The 21,499-nt window shown below is 42.4% G+C and overlaps 1 protein-coding gene across 10 annotated transcripts in view; it reads left to right on the top strand.

Annotated features, from left to right (window-relative positions):
- The first annotated feature begins 1,311 nt into the window (after nucleotides 1–1,311).
- The window catches only part of dock4b (dedicator of cytokinesis 4b), a 142,450-nt gene continuing 122,262 nt past the window's right edge, over nucleotides 1,312–21,499 (top strand). For 8 of the 10 annotated variants that reach the window (XM_037761280.1, XM_037761281.1, XM_037761288.1 and 5 more), the window contains exon 1: nucleotides 1,312–1,531. In XM_037761280.1, coding sequence (XP_037617208.1) covers nucleotides 1,495–1,531 — 37 coding nt within the window. In that variant the 5' untranslated portion in view covers nucleotides 1,312–1,494. The remainder of the gene's footprint in view (nucleotides 1,532–21,499) is intronic. The other 2 variants (XM_037761282.1, XM_037761284.1) reach the window with 1 other exon arrangement.

The raw sequence follows: 21,499 nt of genomic DNA on the forward strand, positions 1-21,499 counted from the left end.
GGGAAACTCATTTGTAAAAATGGTCAGACAACCTACTGTAGCATGTTTAAACTGGGACCACAAGTGTTTTATGTAGGGTAAGTAATAGTCCTACTGTAACATTGTGAGAAAGAAAAAAGCTAACATTAGTGGTGTTCTACAGCTTACTAGCTACCGTTAGCTCATCTTTTTCTATCAAAAACAGGTTAATATTAGTGGTACTAGCCTTATTAACATGCTTTAGCCCGTATTAGTTGTTGTTGTAATGTATTTTTTAGCCTATTACTTGTTTCAAATGTTTTTATTGTGAAGTAACCTCATGTCAGTTACAGCAATGTCACACATACAGTCACTTTAATGCTGTTAATTGCTTGACCTCTGTTTTATAGATTGGGTTAGTTTAAATGTGTGCTGTTACTGTAGTGGGAATGGCTAATGAATAGCACTAATGAAACCTAGTGATGTGTTGGTCGTGAACGAGCCGGTTCAAAGAGCCGGCTCTTTTAAAGTGAAGATAAGAGCCGGCTCCCGTCTGAGAGACTTTTTTTTTTTTTTTCTTTAATTAATTCAAGGCAGAATGATAGGATGACCTTCTCCGCGCCACGGGCACTCCATGCACTGACTGTAACTGAATGTTGTGCTAATGACGTCCGTGCGACCAATCGGGTGATGAATGACAAGGATCATACCATCGAGAGGGAAGGGCGGGGAGAGAGGAGAGCGGTGCATGTATGGCAAACAAGATGAGTGAGAGTCGGAAACGAAGCAGCATGTAAAATTACGGTATTCTGGAAATTATAAGGTTTAGTATAATTATATTGAATAATTTAAGTAATATATGTGCACACATACTAATCATAGGTCAAAACCGCGCTAAATTTGGCTGAATTATAAAAGGCAGAAGTGGTAAAACGAAGAGCCGTTTGGGAGCCGAAAGAGCCGGCTCTTCTTGGTGAGCTGAGCCAAATGATCTGGCTCACTAAAAAGAGACGGAATTCCCATCACTAATGAAAACGTGCAGGCAATAGAAAAGCTAATGATACAAAAAATGTCTGCAAGAAAAAGTATCACGTGTAGCCGAATAAAAACGATATTTGCAATAGTTTAACACTTACACAGAGCAACGTAGTGTTTTTGTAAGTTAATGAAACAGCTGATATCTAATAGTTAAAGGTTAATTTAAGTAAGTCAATTTAAACATCAGAGACTGGTACAGCTTTCATGTTTTCCGCCCCCTATGTTACGAAGTGGGAAATGACAGAGATTCTCATTTCGCAGGGCCCTCCAAGTGCGCTGACCTCGCAGTCCTCATATTTCCGACAGCACTAGAAGGCAGCACGTCTCCGTACCACTACTAGCAGCAGCAGCAGCTTTCTCTGTCTGTCTGTAACCTAAACAATGAGTCCTACTACAGACCGGAGGAAAGCTCACCAGTAGAGAAATGCGTTACCCAGCACCGAAACCCTGCTTCTCGCTGCTTTTCCGACCGATCACTTAAATGTGCCGACCGTAAACATGTGGATACCTACGGAACATGAGAAATACGGCGTCGGTAAGTTTATTGCTCTTTATGTATTTAAAACTGCGTCCAGTCACATCCAGTTTGTAGGGCATGTGTGGTTTCTCTAGAGGTGAACTGATGCTTTCCAGCACTGCGAATTGTTATGTTGTTTTTTTCTCACTGGAAGGAAGGCATCATCAGATCCGTTTCTAACAGCCCATGATGAGAGGATTGGATCGCATCTGACTGCCACATTGCAAAGCATAGATAGGTTATCTCTCTGTGACCCCCCATGGTTTACTAAATGAACAGACACATTTAGATTATTTTTTCTCTTTCCTTATTTCCCCTATTTCCCCTTGCAATGTCAGGTGGGAAATAGTCTGCTATTTTGACTCAGATGCTTTGTATTTGTGTTATGTTGTGTTTGAATGGGGGAAAATCAGCTGCTTTCCAGTCAGGATATTTTCTGCCAATTCTTCGAAAGAAATACAAATCTGATGGGAAACATATTCTTTATTTTGGTGTATATGAATTTAAGATATTGCATTAGACCCTGAGAGGTCCTGGATGAAATGTGTGTGTCTCCCTTGGTGGTGCATTGTTCCAGGCAGTCGAAAGGAGGCTCTGGATCAAACACTGAAGTGAGACAAACAAGCGACAACAACAAGCCAAATGTAGGGGAGAAAAAAAAAAAAAATCCCACACAGACTTTGTCCTGTTGGTGTGGTTGGAATGTCTTCTTTGCTCGTCTTTTACCCGCAAAAAAAACAAACAGAAGGATCTCATTGAGATGCTGAGAGGAGGCTTTAAATATCTCATAATGATATTCCCCTGAGATATTGGTGTGTGATGCTCTGGTCCCCTACATGATCCCACAGCCTCCCTGAAAACCAGCCAATGACCATTTTGTAATCTTTGTAAGGATGCCAGGAAAAAGTGGCCAGTAAAAAACTACAACTATATGATAACAAGATTATACATTTTTCCTCATTGTGCTCTCTTTTCTTGTCTGTAGAATAGAATAGGATAGCATAGAATAGAAAGCTTTATTGTCATTGTATTAAATACAACGAGATCCACAGTTGCCACTTCTGGTCAGTGCTTTAAAACAAATACTTGACAAGACTAAACGAGGCAGATAAAACATATAACAGGTAAAACACACACAGTTATAAAGCAAATAAAACAGGTAAGGAAGATGTAATACATAAATATAAACAGAAGTGTTACACTAGAAGTATAGAATATAAAAATATAAAATATAATAATAGATAGTAGCCTATCTGGTTGCATTATAATGTAGGCTCCTAATTTAAATGTTGCTTACTGTCCAAAAACGCCACCTCGACCTGAAATCAGTGAAGCACAGTGAACCAGAAACTAGCCTTTGGCCTCTCTCTGTCACACTCTGTGGCTTGGCCACTTGACTGCTAAATTTCCCCCTGGTACTTGTTTCCCTTCTCTTGTCCATGTCCATGTAAAGCCTTGATACCCACTAGTACAGTCACTGTGCAGTTATATTATACTTAATCCTGTGCAGGGCAAAGTCCCCCCAGAGCCCACAGACTCCCATATTTTTGATAGGGCCGAATAGATTTATTCCATTTAGCCTCTTTAAACCCATCTCATTCTGTCAAAGTTCACTTGGCCGGATAAAAAGGAAGACATTTATTTTGAAGGCTAAATACTCACCATTGTCCCCAAACTGCAAGAGGGCGCCCTGTTAATTGGATTAAGTCTCTTTATCCATTTCGTTCTTCAATAACAGCAATGAGACTCATTTAATTGGCTGTGATTTATTTTTTAAGACATGTTTTGGCAACGGCACGCTTCTTTGTGGCCTGCTCCTTTTTTTATTTTAGGAAGGAAACTAGGGTGTTTTCCTGTTATGAAATTCAGGTTACGTGATACACAAACACACGCACGCATGTTTTTTTTTCAGTCTGAAGTTCTGAAAGCTGTTCTGATGTGCTTTTGGTCTTTGGTTTTGTTTGTGCTGTACATTCTCGATCCGTGTCTGGAGAGGAATTCATTCACTCTGTTTTAAGTGGATCAATGGAGACTTTAGAGAGACTATCGAGTGCTTTGAGGGGTATCATAAGGGCCGGTCATGCTACAAAGGAACTAGTTCTTGTGACGTAATGGGACCATAATTTACTAAATGAACATCATGCTGTATTGAGGAACACTTGAAACTAGCGATTGAGACCATAAACTCATGTTTGCAATGTTTACTGAGATAATAAATCAAGTGAGAAGTAGGCTCCTTTTCTCATAGACTTCTATACAATCAGTTGCAACCAGAGGAGTCGCCCCCTGCTGGCTATTAGAAAGAATGCAAGTTTAAGGCACTTATGCATTGGCTTCATTTATCAGAATCGGAGGTTGCTGCTCGTTGTAAACACAGAAATAGTTCTACCTCCGCTCAGCTGGTCAATCACTGCATGAAGTGGGCATGAATGTCGGATTGGCGCTTGTGGAAAGTTACATAAATTGTTGAACGCAGCCCCTCTTCCAGTTCCTGTGTCAAAAAGATATGAGGGAAGGGGTTTTGCAAAGCTGTTTGACCTTCTGACAAGCACTTCTGATGAAGCATACAGGCGCCAACACAAAACTGTCCAAGTAGCCCTGCATGAATCATTTAATATTCATCAGATAATCCCAATGAAATGAAAGACTTTCACTTTGCTGTTGCTGAAATGTTTGTGGCTCAGCATGGTTGTTGCAATATCGTTACACATAACACAATATTCCATTAGCTGGTCTCTAAGTTCACTTATTTTGCAGGGGAAAGGATAACCAAATGTTTATCCTTGTGGCAAAATGACCTCACATCAGCAATGACCATTGATCCACCAGATTGAATCTCACTCTAAATTATTCATGCCAGGATGAACAAACTGTTGCCTTTCCACTAGTCTCCACAGTTTATAGCAAAAACACTACCTGAAATGGTACTGAGCTAAATCACGCCTCAGTACGATTAACATCATTGATCCACATCTGTTTCTACTTTTCTGTCCAGTCCTGTTGGACCTTTCATGAGTATCCCTGCTGTAGAATTGCTGCGATATCTAAATGTTGGTTCAAGTAAGTCCCTACCTTAGCCATTTCAAATGTGATCTCCTCCAGGTGCTTTCAGCGAACATTTTATCCCCTTTTGACAGGGAGGGCTGGCTAACTAAAAGGGCTTGGAAATCCTTGGATCCTTTGCAGGAACATTTGATCTCGAGCCAAATCGAGATGAGATCAGAACATCTCGCTGTGTAATTGGAAGGTTGCGGCGTTTGATGTCGATTCGCCTTACCAGCGGAGCGGGACCCTGGGAGGACGGGGGGCCACTGCTGCCATTGATGAAATATGAATGGACTCTCGGCGAGCTGATGTTAAGGCGCCCATTAGCCCACCAGTGGAGTGATTACTGCTTTTTAACCCGGAGCAAAAAGGTTGGAAGATTGATGAGATGATGTTAATATCTGATTCCTAAATGGACTTGGGATGTGGAGAAATTAGATTGAGCCAAGAGGGAGAATCTTTTATATCGTGTTTTTGAACACAACGATGCGGTTGCTAGTAAAAAAATGATAAGATCGGGACGTTAGATGGTGAAGAGTTGAGATTACTGGATGACAGATGTACCCAAGAATCTCTTTCCAATAGCTACATAAGTGCATGATGGATAATCTGTCACAAATGTCAACAGAAGACAAACACACTGTGACTTAATCACCGACTACAGAGCATACTCGAGGCCGCGTTGTGTCATGTTTAGTATAGACGACGTAGAGTTAACGCCGTAGACAGACAGACAGAGTGAGTGAGGCCTTTCTCCTCATTAAGGCCCTCTGATCCAACCAATCAAGCATGTCATTGCTCATCATAATTTAGACACGTAATTAAACCGTTTTAATGAGCTGGTTTGGGTTTGTGTGCGTGCAAGTTGAATTCTTCAGAAGCTTGAATTTGTTTCATTCGTTGAGTGGCGTGGAAAACGGGACTATAGCAGCATCAGATAAAGCGGCCCGATTGAATGTTCCTGGCTGCGATGGAGGGCCGATGTCGGGCCTGAGGGTTTTTCCTGCTCTCCCATGGCTGACATCGCTGGTTCCTCCCTTGGGGGGATGTTGATGCGGTTGTTGGGGGATGGTGGAGGGGGGTGAGGGTGCTGGCGCGTGTCAGGGGTTGACTCATTGTCGGGGCGTCCGCCCTGCCCTGTTACCCCCAAATTCACCCCCTCCTCCCTTACCCCCCCCACTCCACAGGGGATTAGCAGGTTGTTTTGGAGGGGGCCCCAAGGCCCATTCCACCATTATACCCATGATTCCCTAATGCAGCAAGCCCCAGGGCGATGTATGTGAGAGGGTATGGGGGGAGGAGGAGGCGTGGTGAGGTGAAGCCTACCAGCTTGTAATTGCTTCCTCGCCCGGCGCTGCCTCGTCTCCATCTGCAGAGATAGCACCCCTTCTCCTCCGCGTGCACACACCATTTGCAATCATTCAACATGGAGGGAGACCGTAGGAGGGCTCCCTTGTGAATTGAACAGATGCAAATAAAATAGAGAGCAAGAGAGTTAACCACCCAGCCCCGCCACTACTATACACAAGCTGTTGTGTGTGTGTGTGTGCAATCACGTAAGGGTTAAATAAATCTACATGGACTTGTGACATATGACGCGCTCAGCGAACGTTTTATTCATTGCTGATTCACCCCCCCCCCCCAACAATAATACCCATTGTAGCACAAAACATGGGCCTGAGACGGCGAGGACGGAGTTGGAGAAATGCCACCGCTGGTTCGTTTGTGTTATCTAATTAAATCATGCTCTATTTATTACGGAGCCCTCAATTATGAAAGAAAAACACGCAAACCGCACAATCTGTTTGTTTGGATTCAGAATCAGGGAAAAAGATAATTGTGTCATCTCAGTTATATTTTATGGAAAATATTTCCTTTTTTCTTTTCACCCTATTTCCAGCTTGTCGTCACCACGCACACTGGGGATACCCTCGTGAATCCCATTGGAGTTGGCGACACAAACAAACCAATATGCTGTAATCGTCTGTCCATGTCCATGTACAATGTTGAGACAGACAGGCAGCTGGGGGGGGGGGGGAGCATTCCTTCGTTTCCACTCCAGTGGCGGTCTAGCGTGCTCGCTGTAGGGAGATGATGCCTCTGCTCCGAGATAGCCGAGCGATTTCCAGTTTACCAGAATGCATGTGGCTCTTGTAATGGACATAATTTTACATTGGCTTGACATGAATTATTAGGTTTCAAATGCCTGTCTGGCGATTGCTAAAATCTCTCTTAGAGGCTCACTTGTGCACTGATCAGAAAATTAAATTTGGTAATGCGATTTTCTTTTCCTTTCAAGATACTGAATGAAATTTGTGGTCAACCTTTTTTGGCCGGCTTCACTGTTATGAAATACTCTGTGCCTGTATAGCGGCGGGCCTGTTGTGGCGTTATACGGTCGTGGTTCCCCTTCCTCGGTATCAATCCGTGATCCCTGTGTGAGAGAGGTTAATGGGATACGTCCTATTAGGAATTCAGCAGCTTAACTGATCAGTAGCGCTCCTGTGTGTATGCTTGTGTGTGTGTGTGCGTGTGTGTTTGTGTCATCTGCGTGGGCCGGGGGAAAAATGACTGACATGCTATTTTCATAAACGAAGGGCGTCTGCCGGTGACAATCACTGTGATTGGCGGGTGGGAAGAGCTGTTTATGCGTCAAGAGACACTTGTTTTTCGTGCTCATTTATGGCAGAAAAAAAACCGATTGCCTGCACTGGTCCAGCATCAGTTCTCTGTGCATGTGCGGCTGTAATCCAGGCTCGCATGTATTGACCATAAAGGAAGTGTAAATTGATTTATGGGAGCGTTTGTGTGGGTGACCCTGCACATCGTAATGACCTCAACGCTTCCATTTTCCCATAAAGCTCGTTTCAGTAATAGCTGCTCACCGCCAAGTTTCTAAAACTAAACACTGTGTTTAATTCATCATTAACGTGTTGATAAAAAAGAGTAGTTATGGTCTGTTCAGAATAGATCTTATAGCATTAATGTATTATTGATGGCTAGTAAAGTGTCACGGCTTGCTTAAAGAACATATGCATAATTTAAGAATGTAAAAGGCTAATGGTCGTGGTTGTCTCTGTCTTCAATTACCCTGTTAATTCGTGAATATAGAGTCGGCCTCTAACACTCTCACTCACACAATCACAGTGGGGGTTGTGTAACCAGAGGAGACTCATACAGATCGCTTTGGTCCTGTTCTTTGTTTTGCTCTGCAGTGTAATCTATATTCATCTCTGTGGGATGAGTGATTCACATCAGGCCACATCTGCATTGGTCGACTACCTTTACATGCACACGGATATATTATTCCAAACATGACATGTAAACAGAATATTCCGTTTGGATACTCTGAATTAGGCCTTATTCTGAATATAGCACTTTCCGATTAAGACATGCTGATATTATTCAGGTTTTAGGAGCATTCTTTGGTCATGTATATACAGCACAGTCAGAATATGCATCTCAGTTGGGGTTTTACAGCAGTTTGCGACACACATCGTCTTTCCTTTTTCATGGCTCCGTGCGTTGTACACAAACCAGCCAGTTTGCAGAGATGCATGCCCAAAAGAAAAGCCCACATTTCTGGTCGGAAGGAGAAACACACCTACGTTTTTTGGATATGCGCCAATATACCGCAACGCTGACCTTTTCAGGAAGGTGGTTGAAGAAATGAAAAAGGGGGACGCAGAGATGAGTATGCATCGCTGCATTTAAAAGGGAAAATTAGTGGAATATTCATGTTCATTAGCCACGTAAACAGCTTATAAGGAGAAGGAATATTGTCTTTTTCGGAATAAGGGCAAAAAAAAATTATATTTTGAGCATGTAAACGTAGTCATTGTTCACTGAGAATCAATTTTTTAAAGGATTGTGACCAATATACAGTATATGTACTGACTAAATTTGTCAGTGCTCTCTGGTTAAGGTCAGGGGATCATGGCACTAGCCTACATTTACTTGTCAAGATATGCTGCTGGCATGGCTAAAAGAGTATTTTCGAAGAAACAACAACATGCTTTTCTTCAAATCAAGCTATCATAAAGAAGTATTGGTACCAAAATGTGCCCCTAAACCTTGTTATTAGCAAAACATTGACAGCAGTATTAAACATTTTCTAAACATATACCCAGCCCTATTTGTGAAGATTTATCTTGTGACAGTCATACATGAGCATTTTCTAAAAGCTCTCATGCTCCATGCGCACATGAATATTATCATTTAAAACCTTATATCCATTTTGCACAGTAAAAGATCAGATTCAAGTTGTATAAATCTCCAGCTTAGTGTGGATGTAATGCCACAACGAAGGGCTAAAGATGCATTTGTGGGGACGTGACCTAAATTCCTCTTAAGTGCCAAGATACTTTTCACAAAATGATCCCTCGAAAAAGTGCAGCTCAACTCTGGTCAGTTCCTCTGAAAAGCATCACAGGTCACTGGGGACGCTGTCAGGAGTTTATCAGCAGGGCGACGGTCAGCATTACTCTGTCAGAGAGACAGAGACAGACGGTGAAAGGTCTACAGACAGAAAGCTTGTAGACGCCATTGCTCGACCTTGACTGGCCGTTCGCTCACAGTGCTGTCCACACCTTGCTGGCCACATCATCTGTTCCCTCTTTTGTCTTGCGGTGGCTTAATTAAATGGAAATGCTATTGTATTTCTGTTGTATTGAATTGGTTCCCTTTGTTTCCTGTTCCCTCTCTTGCAGAGTGAACTGTTTCCAGAGACAGCAGATCACACTGTGATGACCCTTATCTCACTTTCTGCCTCTTTTTTCTCATCTATTGCTCAGTCATTCCTTTTCTGTCTGTGTGTTTTTTTCTATTTCTTTCTTTCAATAGCCCACTTCCCTCTATCTGTGCTGCAGTCTGTTCCACCTTTATCTCTCCCTTCCACATGTCGCTTTTTTCCCCCCTTCCCTCCTCTGGATCCACACTCACCTGTCCTAGATATCCCCAGATACTGTGTGTGTGTTTGCCTCTTGTGTATCCAAGATTGTGTATTCAAGGGTGCATGCATTTTTGTGGCTGTGTATAATCTAATGTTGCATATGTGCGTTTATATGCTTGTGTGCGCGTTTTTGTATGTCGTAGTATTTCAGTGTGTGTGAGTTTGCAGCGGCCTCAGTGGACTCTAAGTCTGAAGATGATAAAGCACTACAGACGCCCCACAGGCTTTGGAGTAGAGCTGTAGTTACAGCAGATGTTATACGTCTTTTTGTTGTGCTACATACTCCGCTTCGCATCAAATCCTCTTGAACGTGTTTCCTTTTGATGGAAGCATATCCTCCTATAATGAGATTTGAAAACGCTGAATGCTGTCGTTTTTGAAGTTGTTGCCAGTGGAAAATGTAAAATCACAAAGGAGGCGTTGCAATTGACAAAATACAAACATTTTAGACCCAGGATGCTCACTATACTTTGAAGGTATCAAAAAAGGATTAGATGGTTACCACAGGGCTATACACACTTGCGATAGCTTTATTGCAACTGTTAAGAGTTTGGATGGTGGTTTTCTTTTTATTGCATTTTCAAAACGAAAAAACACAAGAACAAAAGTGTAAGTTTAGTGTATATTGGAGTGAATTTAACTGTGTTTTTTATGTTCTCTTGAGTAAGCTGCAAATGTGAGCATGTCCGGCTAACTTAGTGATGTTTCCAAGGCCATGAGCACATCACTAGCTAACCTTACATTAGTTTGGCGCTTGAAGGAGCCCCAATCAGGACTGAAAGAGTTATCTTAGCTTATCAGAAATAGGTTTACGTTTGCCAAATTCATCAGTTTGTCCTCATCCTCATAGCCCTTTCTCTTGTAAAAGTGAAATACAAACAATAAAGCCTTTATTGTATTCAGTTTATAAACCTAAACTCTGTTGCTTGTCCAAGAAGGGCTGCAACTAACGATCATTTTCATTGTCCATTAATTCAATTAATCGATCAGTTGTTTGATCTATGAAATGTCTCCAAAAGCCCAAGATGATGTCCTTGAATATCTTGTTTTGTCCACAACTCAAAGATATTCAGTTTACTGTCATAGAGGAGGAAAGAAACCAGAAAATATTCACATTTAAAAAGCTGCAATCAGAGAATTTTGACGTTTTTTCTTTAAAAAATTACTCTTAATCAATTATCAAAATAGTTGGCGATTAATTTAATAGTCGACAACCAATCGATTCATCATTGCAGCTCTATGCCCAAGTATGTTTTTCTATAGTAAGCTTAGCATCCAAACAGGGAGATGCTAGAACAAAATAACAGTCTGAACATACTTACATTTTCCCTCATCATATATATAATACCAGACCTTACTAGCTCTACCCTGCAATACATGAAGCTGCTCCTTTATATTTCCATGTCTTCTACATGAATCATTGAAGCTGATTTTATTGCCTGGGACATGCAGTTTAGTCTTTTAACACAATATCCTGTATATAGTCATCAATAGCATATTTAAGATCCCTTTTCATTGTTGTTGCTTTAAAACGAGTCAGCCAGAGACGGTGTTTTCAACCACATGATGGAGTTAATTACTGTAGCCAGCTACCTACAGCTGATAAAATCTGCTAGTTAAAGCTGTCGTGTCAGTCAGCAAAATCAATGCTTGCCGGCTAGAAACGAGAAGCCTGCTTTAGTCTGCGTCTGTGTGAAATCAGTGACCTAATGTTTAAAAAAATAGCTGTAAATTGAGAGTGGTAAATCTGCCACTGCATATGTGCGCAAACAGAAAGCTTGACAGGCGTAGCAACAGTAACTAAGGGTGACAGGGCTTAGCGAAAGATCAATTGATAGATGCAGAAAAATCATTCTACTTTACATTTGACTTTAAGTCTATGTCTTTGAAGTGTGTGTAGCAGGCAGACATATGGCATGTTCCCGTTTCCCAGGGTTTGGTTTCGGTCCCGTTGTGTCTGTTCTATTTATGGCCTTGGTACCTGTTTTATCAGTGTTTTCTTAATGGAGGAGGCAGCTGTTTTCATGCAGTGCAGACATAAGAATGACACTTCATCCTTGTCACTTACTTACTGTTGAATACTTCTGTCTCTATAAAAAGCACCGGTGTGAATTGTCGTCTTCTCTCGTCTCTCTGTCCATTCATCTTCCTTTTTTTATGGTCCTACTTACTCTCTGTGTACACATATTTGAATCGGAGCGATGATCAGTTCAGAAGTGACCGTAAAAATCTCCGCGGCAAACAGAGATGCTTGCGCACACACGCCGCAGGTATGCCATATTAGCAGTGTATATTGACTGTGGGCTCAAGAGCTGTGGTAGTGACATTGATCGGTTTAGATCCCCCTCTCTCTTCGCTGAGATTGAACTGTTTTCCCGTCTCCATCACTCTCTCTGTCGCTGTAAAGATCACATTGGGAGGATCAGCTGCCGCCTGGCTGAATTCTGGGCAGCAGCCTCTCCGACCTTGGCTGCTGTTAGCTGTCTTATTACCTGCACAATGTGTGTGTCTGTGTGCGTGTACTGCGGTTGAATCGGTGTATATACAGACTTTACATTTGATCTTTGCCCCCTTTGAGGTGCATGCATGCATGTGTGTGTGCGAGCGATCTGTTTCCTGCCCTCGCTGTGCCGTCGTGATGATGCCCTGGCTCTCCTCTGCACGTCAACCTGCTGCATGCGAGGTGCTGGCCCGCCGCCCGTCCTCCTCACCTCGCCGCTGTCAACTCCCCTCACTTCCTCTCTCTGCCCGCGCACAGGAAAGCCAGTTTCATGTCAGGTTGACTTTCAAAAGGGCTTTTCATCGCAGTCCCACTACCGCTCGCTTTGCTCGCTTTCGCTACGGCCTCTTTTTTTTCAGCCAATTTGAGACTGAAGTGTCGAGGCCGATTGCAATTGATTTTTGGCGCGCAAGACTGCTCAGCTGATTGAAATGGCTTTACTCTATAGAAGGAGAAGTTATAGGATGTATGGTATTTTTTCTTCATTTAGATTTATGGGGCAAAAGAAAAGAGGACTTACAACTTTGAAATGAGATTAACTCCAATCTTGGTGACAAAGCTCCAAAAATATGATTACTTTGAAACTGACTGTTCTCCTCAGCTGAACGATTCTTATGAATTCCTAAATTAATTGTGTGGGTGTTGTAGAGTGCTATTGCCTCAGAGAGTCTGTTTAATTCATCAGGTTGACTAAACTCCAACTGCGACCCAGTTCACTTCTTACGTCTCCTTCTTTTCAAGCCGACCCCTCTTCGGGGACTGTTCCCATTTGGAATGTTTATCCAGTTAAGAGGAAAGCCTTCAAACCACACAGAGACAGAAACAGATCTCTTAGTTAAATGCTTGTCTTGAATTAATAAGCCCCCCCAAACATCTGAGCCACTGGATTATTTGAAGTTTTGTTTGTCTGAGGGGAGCAGACCAAATGTCTTCCCGCCTCTTCCTGCCTCTCATCGTTGATTGAATGGGGCCTTTTCAGCCTTCTTCTAGCAACACCAAAGGTTGGCATCGCAGTGCATTGTAGGGTTGATTTGCTTTGTTTGTGCTTCTTTTCTGGAAGTTGCACAGAGAATTGCTTCTGTTGATTCAGTAAGCTGGATTTTACTTCTCCTGCCATTTAAGAGGGAACTGCAAAGAGATGGAGTAGACATTTTATGTGTTTTCATGTTGTCAAAGGAATAGTTCGACATTTTGGGAAATGCCAAGAGTTAGATGTAGGGATGTCACGTGAACCGATGCTTCATAACAAAGTCAATTCTGAAAATGTGATGGTACTCGTTTTTTTGGGCTCGAGACTAATGGCGTCCCATAGTCCATGGGGACGATAGAATATGTGTTTGGGACGAACAGAGATCTTCACCGGGACGAAAGGGATTTTTGTATGCATGTATGTATAACTATTGATTAGTAAGTGACAAACCAAGCGCTGACGTGTTGGACGCAGTAAACTCACTATCGATGCATCCACGGGACTATCCTATTTTTTCCCTGATAATGATACATTGTGAACAACAAATGCGTGTTGAAATCGGCAGGAGAGCTAGATAACATTATCTGTTAGCAGCCGGTGGGCAGCACAGTTCTGCTTCACTAAATAAATGAGCTAACAGCTAACGTTAATGGACGTGACATTATGTTACATTATGATGCCTTCAAGCTCTATTCAGTAAAAGTTAGTATTGGGCAAATGTAAATTATAACATATCATGATGGGTTCAAATTTAATCTTGTAAAATGTAGTTTTTGGCCAGTATGCAAACGGTATTAAAGGAGTGTTTGTTGAAGTACATGGGATTTATTGTTTTATTTTTGTTTTTTACCGTGGTATCGAATTGGGTATCGAGAATCGTGGAATTTCACTGGTATTGGTATCGACTACTAAATTTCTGATATCGTGACATCCTTAGTTAGATGAAAAGATTGATACCACTCTTTGTTTTCACACTAAATATGTTGCAGGAGCCAGCAGATGGTTAGCTTAGCTTAGCATAAAGAATGAAAGCAGGGGAAAAGCATAGCTCGCATGGCTCCGTCCAGCACATCCAAAGCTCACAAATTAATATGATAAATCTTGATTATTTAATCTGTATAGAAAAAAGGATTTAACAAACATGAAAAGCTCGCTGTTTCCCCCGTTTCCAGTCTTTATGCTAATCTAAGATAAGCTAACGGACTGCTGTCTGTAACTTTGTATTTACTGCACAAATATAACAGTGATATCTTCTCATCTAACTCTCAGCAGCAAGAAAGTGAATAAGCATATTTCCCAAAATGTTGAATGACAACCCATATCCTATTATTTAAAGATATGTACTGATGTTGCACCAACTGTCCGATAGCATGAAGCAACACTAAACCAGTCACCAGGGTCACTCCAGGCAGTGGTGTCTGTTTCTTCTCCTCCTACCAGACGTTACCAAAAAAGATGACATCCAACCACTGTGGGATTGACTTGAAGTGGCCCTGTTTGCCACAGGCCTAACCTCCTCTCCAAGCATCCACCTGGTGTCTTTATTTCCCCCCGCCTTCCACCAGTCGCACCCTCAGGGGGGAGGGAATCTGAAGAACTAAAAGCGGAAAGCGGCGCTGCTAAAAGCGGTTGAAATGGATCCCCTTTGTGTGGGGGCGAGAGGGGAAATGCGAAGGAAAACCCCCCACTGTGGAAGCCTTTGTGTGGAGGAGTAAAAAGCACTCCTCGGTCTGGGCGATGGCGGCGGATGGACACCTCAGGCAGTTGGTTCAGTTGGGCAGAGGAGATGACAGCAGAGGAGAGTTATTGTTTGTATGTATGTTTGCTATGTACACAACGTAGGCACAAAACATGATCTTATAGCAGCTTCCCTCCCAGCGGATGGTTCTCATACCTTGTGAGGCCCCCGGCTATTCTTGCTAACAAGCAATTTGTGTTGAGAGCTGGCCTCAGATAAAATATACAGGCGCTGGCATGGAAATAGTACAGAAGCTTTGATGCCAGTGAGAAAATGCCCACTTTCTACTGGTATTTATTGCTTTTTGACAGCAGATGGTTTCGTTGGTCAAGTGATAAAATACAGTGCGATTGTGGTGGTTTGTGTTTCATCCCCAAGGGCATCTGAATTTTAAAAATAGCAGCCCAACTAGAAGTATTTTCCCAGAGAGTAATCTCTGCTGTTAATGGATCAATAATGGAAATCTCTTTTTGGATCATGTTTCCCCCTACCTATTTATCTCCAGCCTAATGACCTGTCAGTGGTTCCATTTTGACCTTGATGGTCATTACAAAGCCCAGTATCATATTTCAGTCTTTGAGCTTTTTGAAGAAAGACGCTTTCATGTTGTTTCAATAGTTCAACTCGAAAAGAGTAGCAGGACGGATAGCTTAACATCAGTGATTTATGTCTCTTGTCTTCTTGAATCCCATCCTCTTCTTTTAGGCTTTGTTTACGCAGCACCTCTAGAGCTCGCCGGGACGCAGCTACGGCAGCGAAAACGAGGCGTATTTGTTTTCCATCACCCCTCCGAAATAAACTTAATTGGAGTAGTGAAGAGCAAAACACATTCTTCACAGCCAGGATACATGTGAGCGGCTCGCATGCCGTAGTAGCAGATGCCCGGGTTGAAGCAGAACCGTGCATTATCTTTTCCTTCCTGTGTCTCTGCTCGGTTCGCTCAGACCAGCGCGGGCCTTCTGCTGCTGTGTCGTGCTGACATAATGAGTATGGGGATGCTAAAAATACTGATGCACAAATGGAGCATGCTACACTGCACACATTTATGACATATGTTTTAGCATGGTCGCTGATGCTGCTGTTGTTTCCCCGAAGCAGAAAAAGGGAACTTCTTGGCTTGTGTTTGTGATGTAAAGTGCAGCTGTTTTTCCTTTTTGAATCTGCTTCCAGTAACACACATTTATGATTCCTAGTTCTTTCAAAATTCAGTTCAGATCCAGCATTTTACATTACGGTATCTACAGGTACAAGGATGCACCCGATTTTGACATTTCGCAAAATTCTGCGGCTTCATTTCCTCCAGCTTGTATCAAGTTCAGAGGTTAGTGTGGTAATGGTAGTGATTGACTGGACGCTTGGAGCCAGGCCATTGATTTGTGGGGGAATGTTTCCAGGCATCATCAGTGGCGATGCGTCACCCATATAAGCTCCCCCCGGGACCCTCATCTGGACTCCAGCCATAATCCTCTTTGCGCAGGCTGTCCTAATGCACTAGTAACCTCACCACCGCCACCACCTAGGAATACAGACTTTGTGACGGCGGCTGGCGGGGACTGTGCTTGCTTGTCATATAGCTGTGTGGGATTGGACACACAACATGCCAGCGTACGAGTGGGGATATTCTAGGAATGGATGTGTGTAAGGCCAGTCTCCAGTATTACTCCACCTAAACACAGATGCTAATATCAATATCATATATTTTGAAATGCGAGAACAAATACACCATCCGGTCAGTCTGGTTACAAATCCTTCTTCTTTTGCTTGGATTTGCATCCTATAACCCCCTAATCTCATCTTCAACCATATATAAATTAAACCTAAACATAATCAGTTGATTGGTGGAGCTTGTTTGAGGTGGGGGAAGGTTGTTATTAAATGCTACTAAATGAGATATTGAGGTTTTCCTTTTACATGAGTAATGATGCATCATGCAGTTAACTGCATTACATATCAGTTGTAGCATTCAACATGTAATCTTTAATACAATACATTTAGGGCTGGTTAGGTTGCAACGAACGATTATTTTCATTATTGATTATTTTCTGGATTATTTTCTCAATTGTTTGGTTTATGAAATGTCAAAAAATAATGGAAAGTGTCCCTCGCAAGTTCTTAAAACCCCAAGGTGATGTGTTCATATATCTTGTTTTGTCCAGCTAGTAGTCAAAAACTCAAAGATAATCAGTTTATAATGATAATAAATAATAAAATAGAAAATCAGTAAATCTTCATAAGTAATGTGGGTAATGTTTGGCAGTTTTGGCAGAAAAAAATACTTAAATGTTTGTTCAATAGTTTCAACTGGAATATTGTGATATATATCTGTATCAAATATTGTGACATTTACCCTTTTCCCACCAAAATTAGCACATATATGCATAGTTTTAAACATGGGAAAACCCACTAAATATTGCAGTTAGACTGCTTTCCCATTGCAAGTATGTCATGCCGTTGCACTGTTCTTTCTGTTAATTTTCCATGGTGTGTCACGTTCAATGTCACAGACGTGCCGGCCAGCACTGGAAGCAGGGTTAATAAACAGTGAAAAAGTTAGTGTTTTATTTTGTGTTTCTGTCGAGTTTTAATGAATTGTGTTTTGCAATGATCAGTGAGGTAACAATTCTGTTTCTGTCAATGGAGTCTGGTGGCTTGGAGGAGAGAATGGGAATTGTATGTTTTGTACGTTAATCAATAATAATAATTGTCCAAATCTCGGTTGATTTCATTTATTATATTCACTTCAATGCGCGTCATATACTGTAGCACCGCACCAGAAAAGGGGGTGTCATGTTTCCATCACTGCGGATCGAAGCTGGAGCTGGTAAATACCTGTGACTACTGCAGAGGCATTTGTCTGAGTCATATGTAGTGCACAACATGATAAAATGAATGAATGAATGTGCTTTAAAGTCACTGTAATCTCACTTATCTTGGCATTATCAATGTCAATTTAGTTGTCAGTTAATGTTAATGGGTCAGCCATACATTACTAGTTATATAACAGAGATCCCGAGCTCTGACTGTGTGGGCCTTTAAAGCTGATATAGGCTGATGGTGATAGTTTGACTCTATATAATGTATATGCGCTTAATTATCCCAATCATGATCTGCCAGGCTTTACCGAGCATCACAGAAACGGAAGTGAAGAGAATATGAAGGGAGGGTAGGGAGGAATGAAAAGCGAAAGAGAGGTGTATATGGAAGAGACGGAGGAGGAGACAAAGCGAGGCGGAGACAATCAGACAGACGCAGAATGTGACGGCTGATGGGCTGTCAATTGATGGTCCACATGGCGTTCCCTCCTCAGAGCCGAGCTGCCAAGGCTGGCTGACTGAGCAGAGCAGCGTCCCAGTGTGTCTCTATCTGCCCGTTTGTGCTTCAGGAGCTCTCTCTGCAGCTCATTAGAATCTTTATACTTTCTTCCCCCCGGGGAGCAGCAGGCGTTGAACGGGCACACAAATGAGGCTACCTTTCTACTTTGTATAATGGTGTTCAGTCGCAACGGTGGGAGGAGAAAAACAAAGATGAAATTAATCACTCTAGCCTTCGTCCCTCCCACCTCTCTCATCCCTCTTCCCCACTTCAAGTTCACAGCTCCTGCAGACTTTTTTAACTAGTTTTATTTAATTACAGACAGCGTCAGGGTGCACACTACTGCCGTTGACCTAAATCAGGAAACTGGGGCGTGTTTTTTTTTTTTTTTCTCGCCCCCTCCAACTTCTTACTCCACTCTATTGATTTTGTCTGCGTTGGACCCGAGCTCGAGCAAATTAGCCGAGCGCGGCCATCAGCTTGACACTGTGTCTGCCTCTGTCTCGCTGTTGTATCTAAAATAGCCTAGTTGAGCCTAGCCACGGCTCCCCTCTCCCCACCAGTTTGATCTTTCGAGGACGTGTAGAGGAGTTATCCATTTGGGGGTCCCTGACAGGACGAGAAGCGTTCTAAAACAAACTGGAGGGCAGTCTCTTTGTTCACACTGATATCGTCGCAGTAATGGAGAAGATTAAGGCAAAGTGTGAAGCAGCTCCTCGAGCTAAAGCAAAATTCAAAGCAGGCACTAGGGATTTTCTTGTGTGACAGTTGAGTATCGGTTAATTATTTTTCTGGTTCTAGATGGCTCGAGTGGCTACTCTCTCTCTCTCTCTCTCTCCCTCTCCCTCTGTGTCTCTCGCTCAGTGTAGCTCTTGGCTGTGTGATTTCCTACGTGGTTTGCTTTGACAAACACAGCTCCGCAGTCCCCCTTCGCCCGAGTTTGATTCCTGGAAGAAAGCGTTCCAAACCATCGTGGTTCTCTCTCTTCTTTTTTTTTTTTTTTTCTCCTCCATCTCTCCGAACCCAAAGTTCTCCGACCCCAGGAATAATCCTCCTTGATCCACCAATGGCATGCGGCGCACAGGAAAAATAGCCCCGACGACAGCTGAACCCCTTTAGCCCCGCAGGAATGTTTGGCCACGTGCACACACACACACATACACACACACAGAGGCCATACATTCAAACGCACAGTGCAGCACAGTGCGGAGCAGAACAGAGCGCTTCATTCTAAAGATGGCTGTTTTGGAATCAGTCGCAACCAGCCGTCTGCCCTTGTTTACATTAGCGCTGTCGACTCTGGATGAACATGAAAGCAAATTTGGGGCGCAAGACACCTCTCGGATTTTTTTTTTTTTTTACATGAGGCCTACATTTCCTGACAGCAAGCGGCATGCAAGACGCACGTAAAAGGAAGGAAATCCACTTCCCACAGAAAGCCATTAGGCGATTGTAACACAAACGATTTCCCTTTTATAAACCAACTTGGTACGCAAGAGAGTAATTGTTTGCTTTTTTGTCGGTTCCATTAAATCAGTGTTTCCTGATCTGCCCCATTACTTCGGTGTGTGTGCATGTGTGTGTGTGACATCCATTATTGATCTGTCTTAAGTTATAGCAGATGTCAGAAGCACTGGCATGCCAACAAGCCGCAGAATCCGACCCTCATTCTTCAGTTTTCAGTGTGTGTCAGGCTCTCTTTATAGGAAAGAATGAAGAATCAGAGCCAGTATAGACATGGACGCACACTCACACACATTCATTCTCCATATCTTGTGGTTCATGGAAAAGCAGAATGCATGTCACATGAAAAACATTTTATTTTTATTCTGAGGCTTGGGCCGGATGACAGATTCCGTACTTGTCATATTTCTTGGTTCAGTCGGCCGTCGTCGCTGCCTGTCGCCATCGTGTCATTGTTAGTGATGCTCTATTGTGGTCCCCGCGTTAAATGGCATCCTCAGCTCTTTCTACCCTGCCGAGCTCGGAAGGACTTACGGCAGAGCTTACTTTTTGCTGTTGCTTACAATTGCCTGGTACCAAGTGGTACACCCCGTACTTGGAAAATGCCACTGTTGAATGCCTCTTTGTTTAGAGGCCCTTAGGATACTGAACTGTATTGGTAACAGATTTGCACTCAAAATCAGACTAAAGACTTGCAAAGCAACAGTCCTTACCTTTTGGCAACAAAACACGTAATTTAGAGTCAGAAACACAAGAGTAAATGCAGTTTAAGGACTTATTAATGCCTGTGATTATGCTGATTTCCTTCTGTATTAAACATGTGACATAATTTGTACAAGAACCACAGCAATGCTCTCTCTTCGTATAAACCAAAATTGACTGTGTGCACAGTGGTTTGTGTTGCTTGGTGTTGCTGTGTTGATGCAAGTTCATGGGTTTCGTGGTTGTTCATTTAATTTCTGCCCCAGTCGCTCTTCCTCTTCTTTACTCTCTCACCTCTCTTCAAGCAACGGTTTGATCAGAAATCACGGCGTACAGTGTTCAGTTGAATCAACACATTCATTAGGTTTGGGTGGCAATATTTTGTTTTGCATTGACACTGTTTTATATCTGTTGCAATATTTCACTGTGCTGATGACATGGCATTTTGGTTGGCTTTTATGGATAATTCCCATTGTGATATAGTGTATTTTTAAAGCTGGATATATAGGGAAATATGAAGTGATAGTTTGGGTGATTTAAAGTGGGGTTGTATGAGGTACTTATCCATAGTCAGTGTATTACTTACAGTAGATAACGGTAGCTAACTTTGGGGATAACCTCTTCCCTTTAATATGCAGGTGACAAGCAAGACAGGAACTTGGCCTGGGAGTTGTATAATTCATTAACCGACAGCCTAAACTGTACACACGGCACTGCTACGTTCACAGTTATACGTTACTGTTCATACTCACAGTCCATCACACACACACGTGCTCTCTCTCTCCTGCTACCTGTATAACACATTTTAGTTTAAAAAGCATTTTAAAAATACATATTTCCCGACGATTGCTTGCAATACACTAGCAGAAGCCCTACACTAACTATGGAATAGTACCTCACACAACCCCACTTCAAAACACCTGAACTATCCCTTTAAATGGCAAAACACACACACATGCCCACAAACATACACTGTTGAGTGTTCAATCTGTCCAGTGAACATCTTGCTACTCTGCGCACACACACACACACACACACACACACACACACACACACACAGTAAATGGTTATAACTAGCTATCTCTCTATCATTAAACAAATCATCCATCCATCCATCATACATCCCTCCATGTGTCCATTTGTTTTGCTGAACATAATGCGCTTCACAGGGATTCCCTTTAAGTTGTTAGCTTAGCTCAGGGGTCAGCAACCTTTACTATCAAAAGAGCCATTTTAGGCAAAAACAAAATAAAAAATCTGCCTGGAGCCGCAAAACATTTGAGTATTGTGATGAAGGTAACACA

The sequence above is a fragment of the Sebastes umbrosus genome, chromosome 23 (assembly GCF_015220745.1).
Source record: "Sebastes umbrosus isolate fSebUmb1 chromosome 23, fSebUmb1.pri, whole genome shotgun sequence".
NCBI classification, from domain to species: domain Eukaryota; kingdom Metazoa; phylum Chordata; class Actinopteri; order Perciformes; family Sebastidae; genus Sebastes; species Sebastes umbrosus.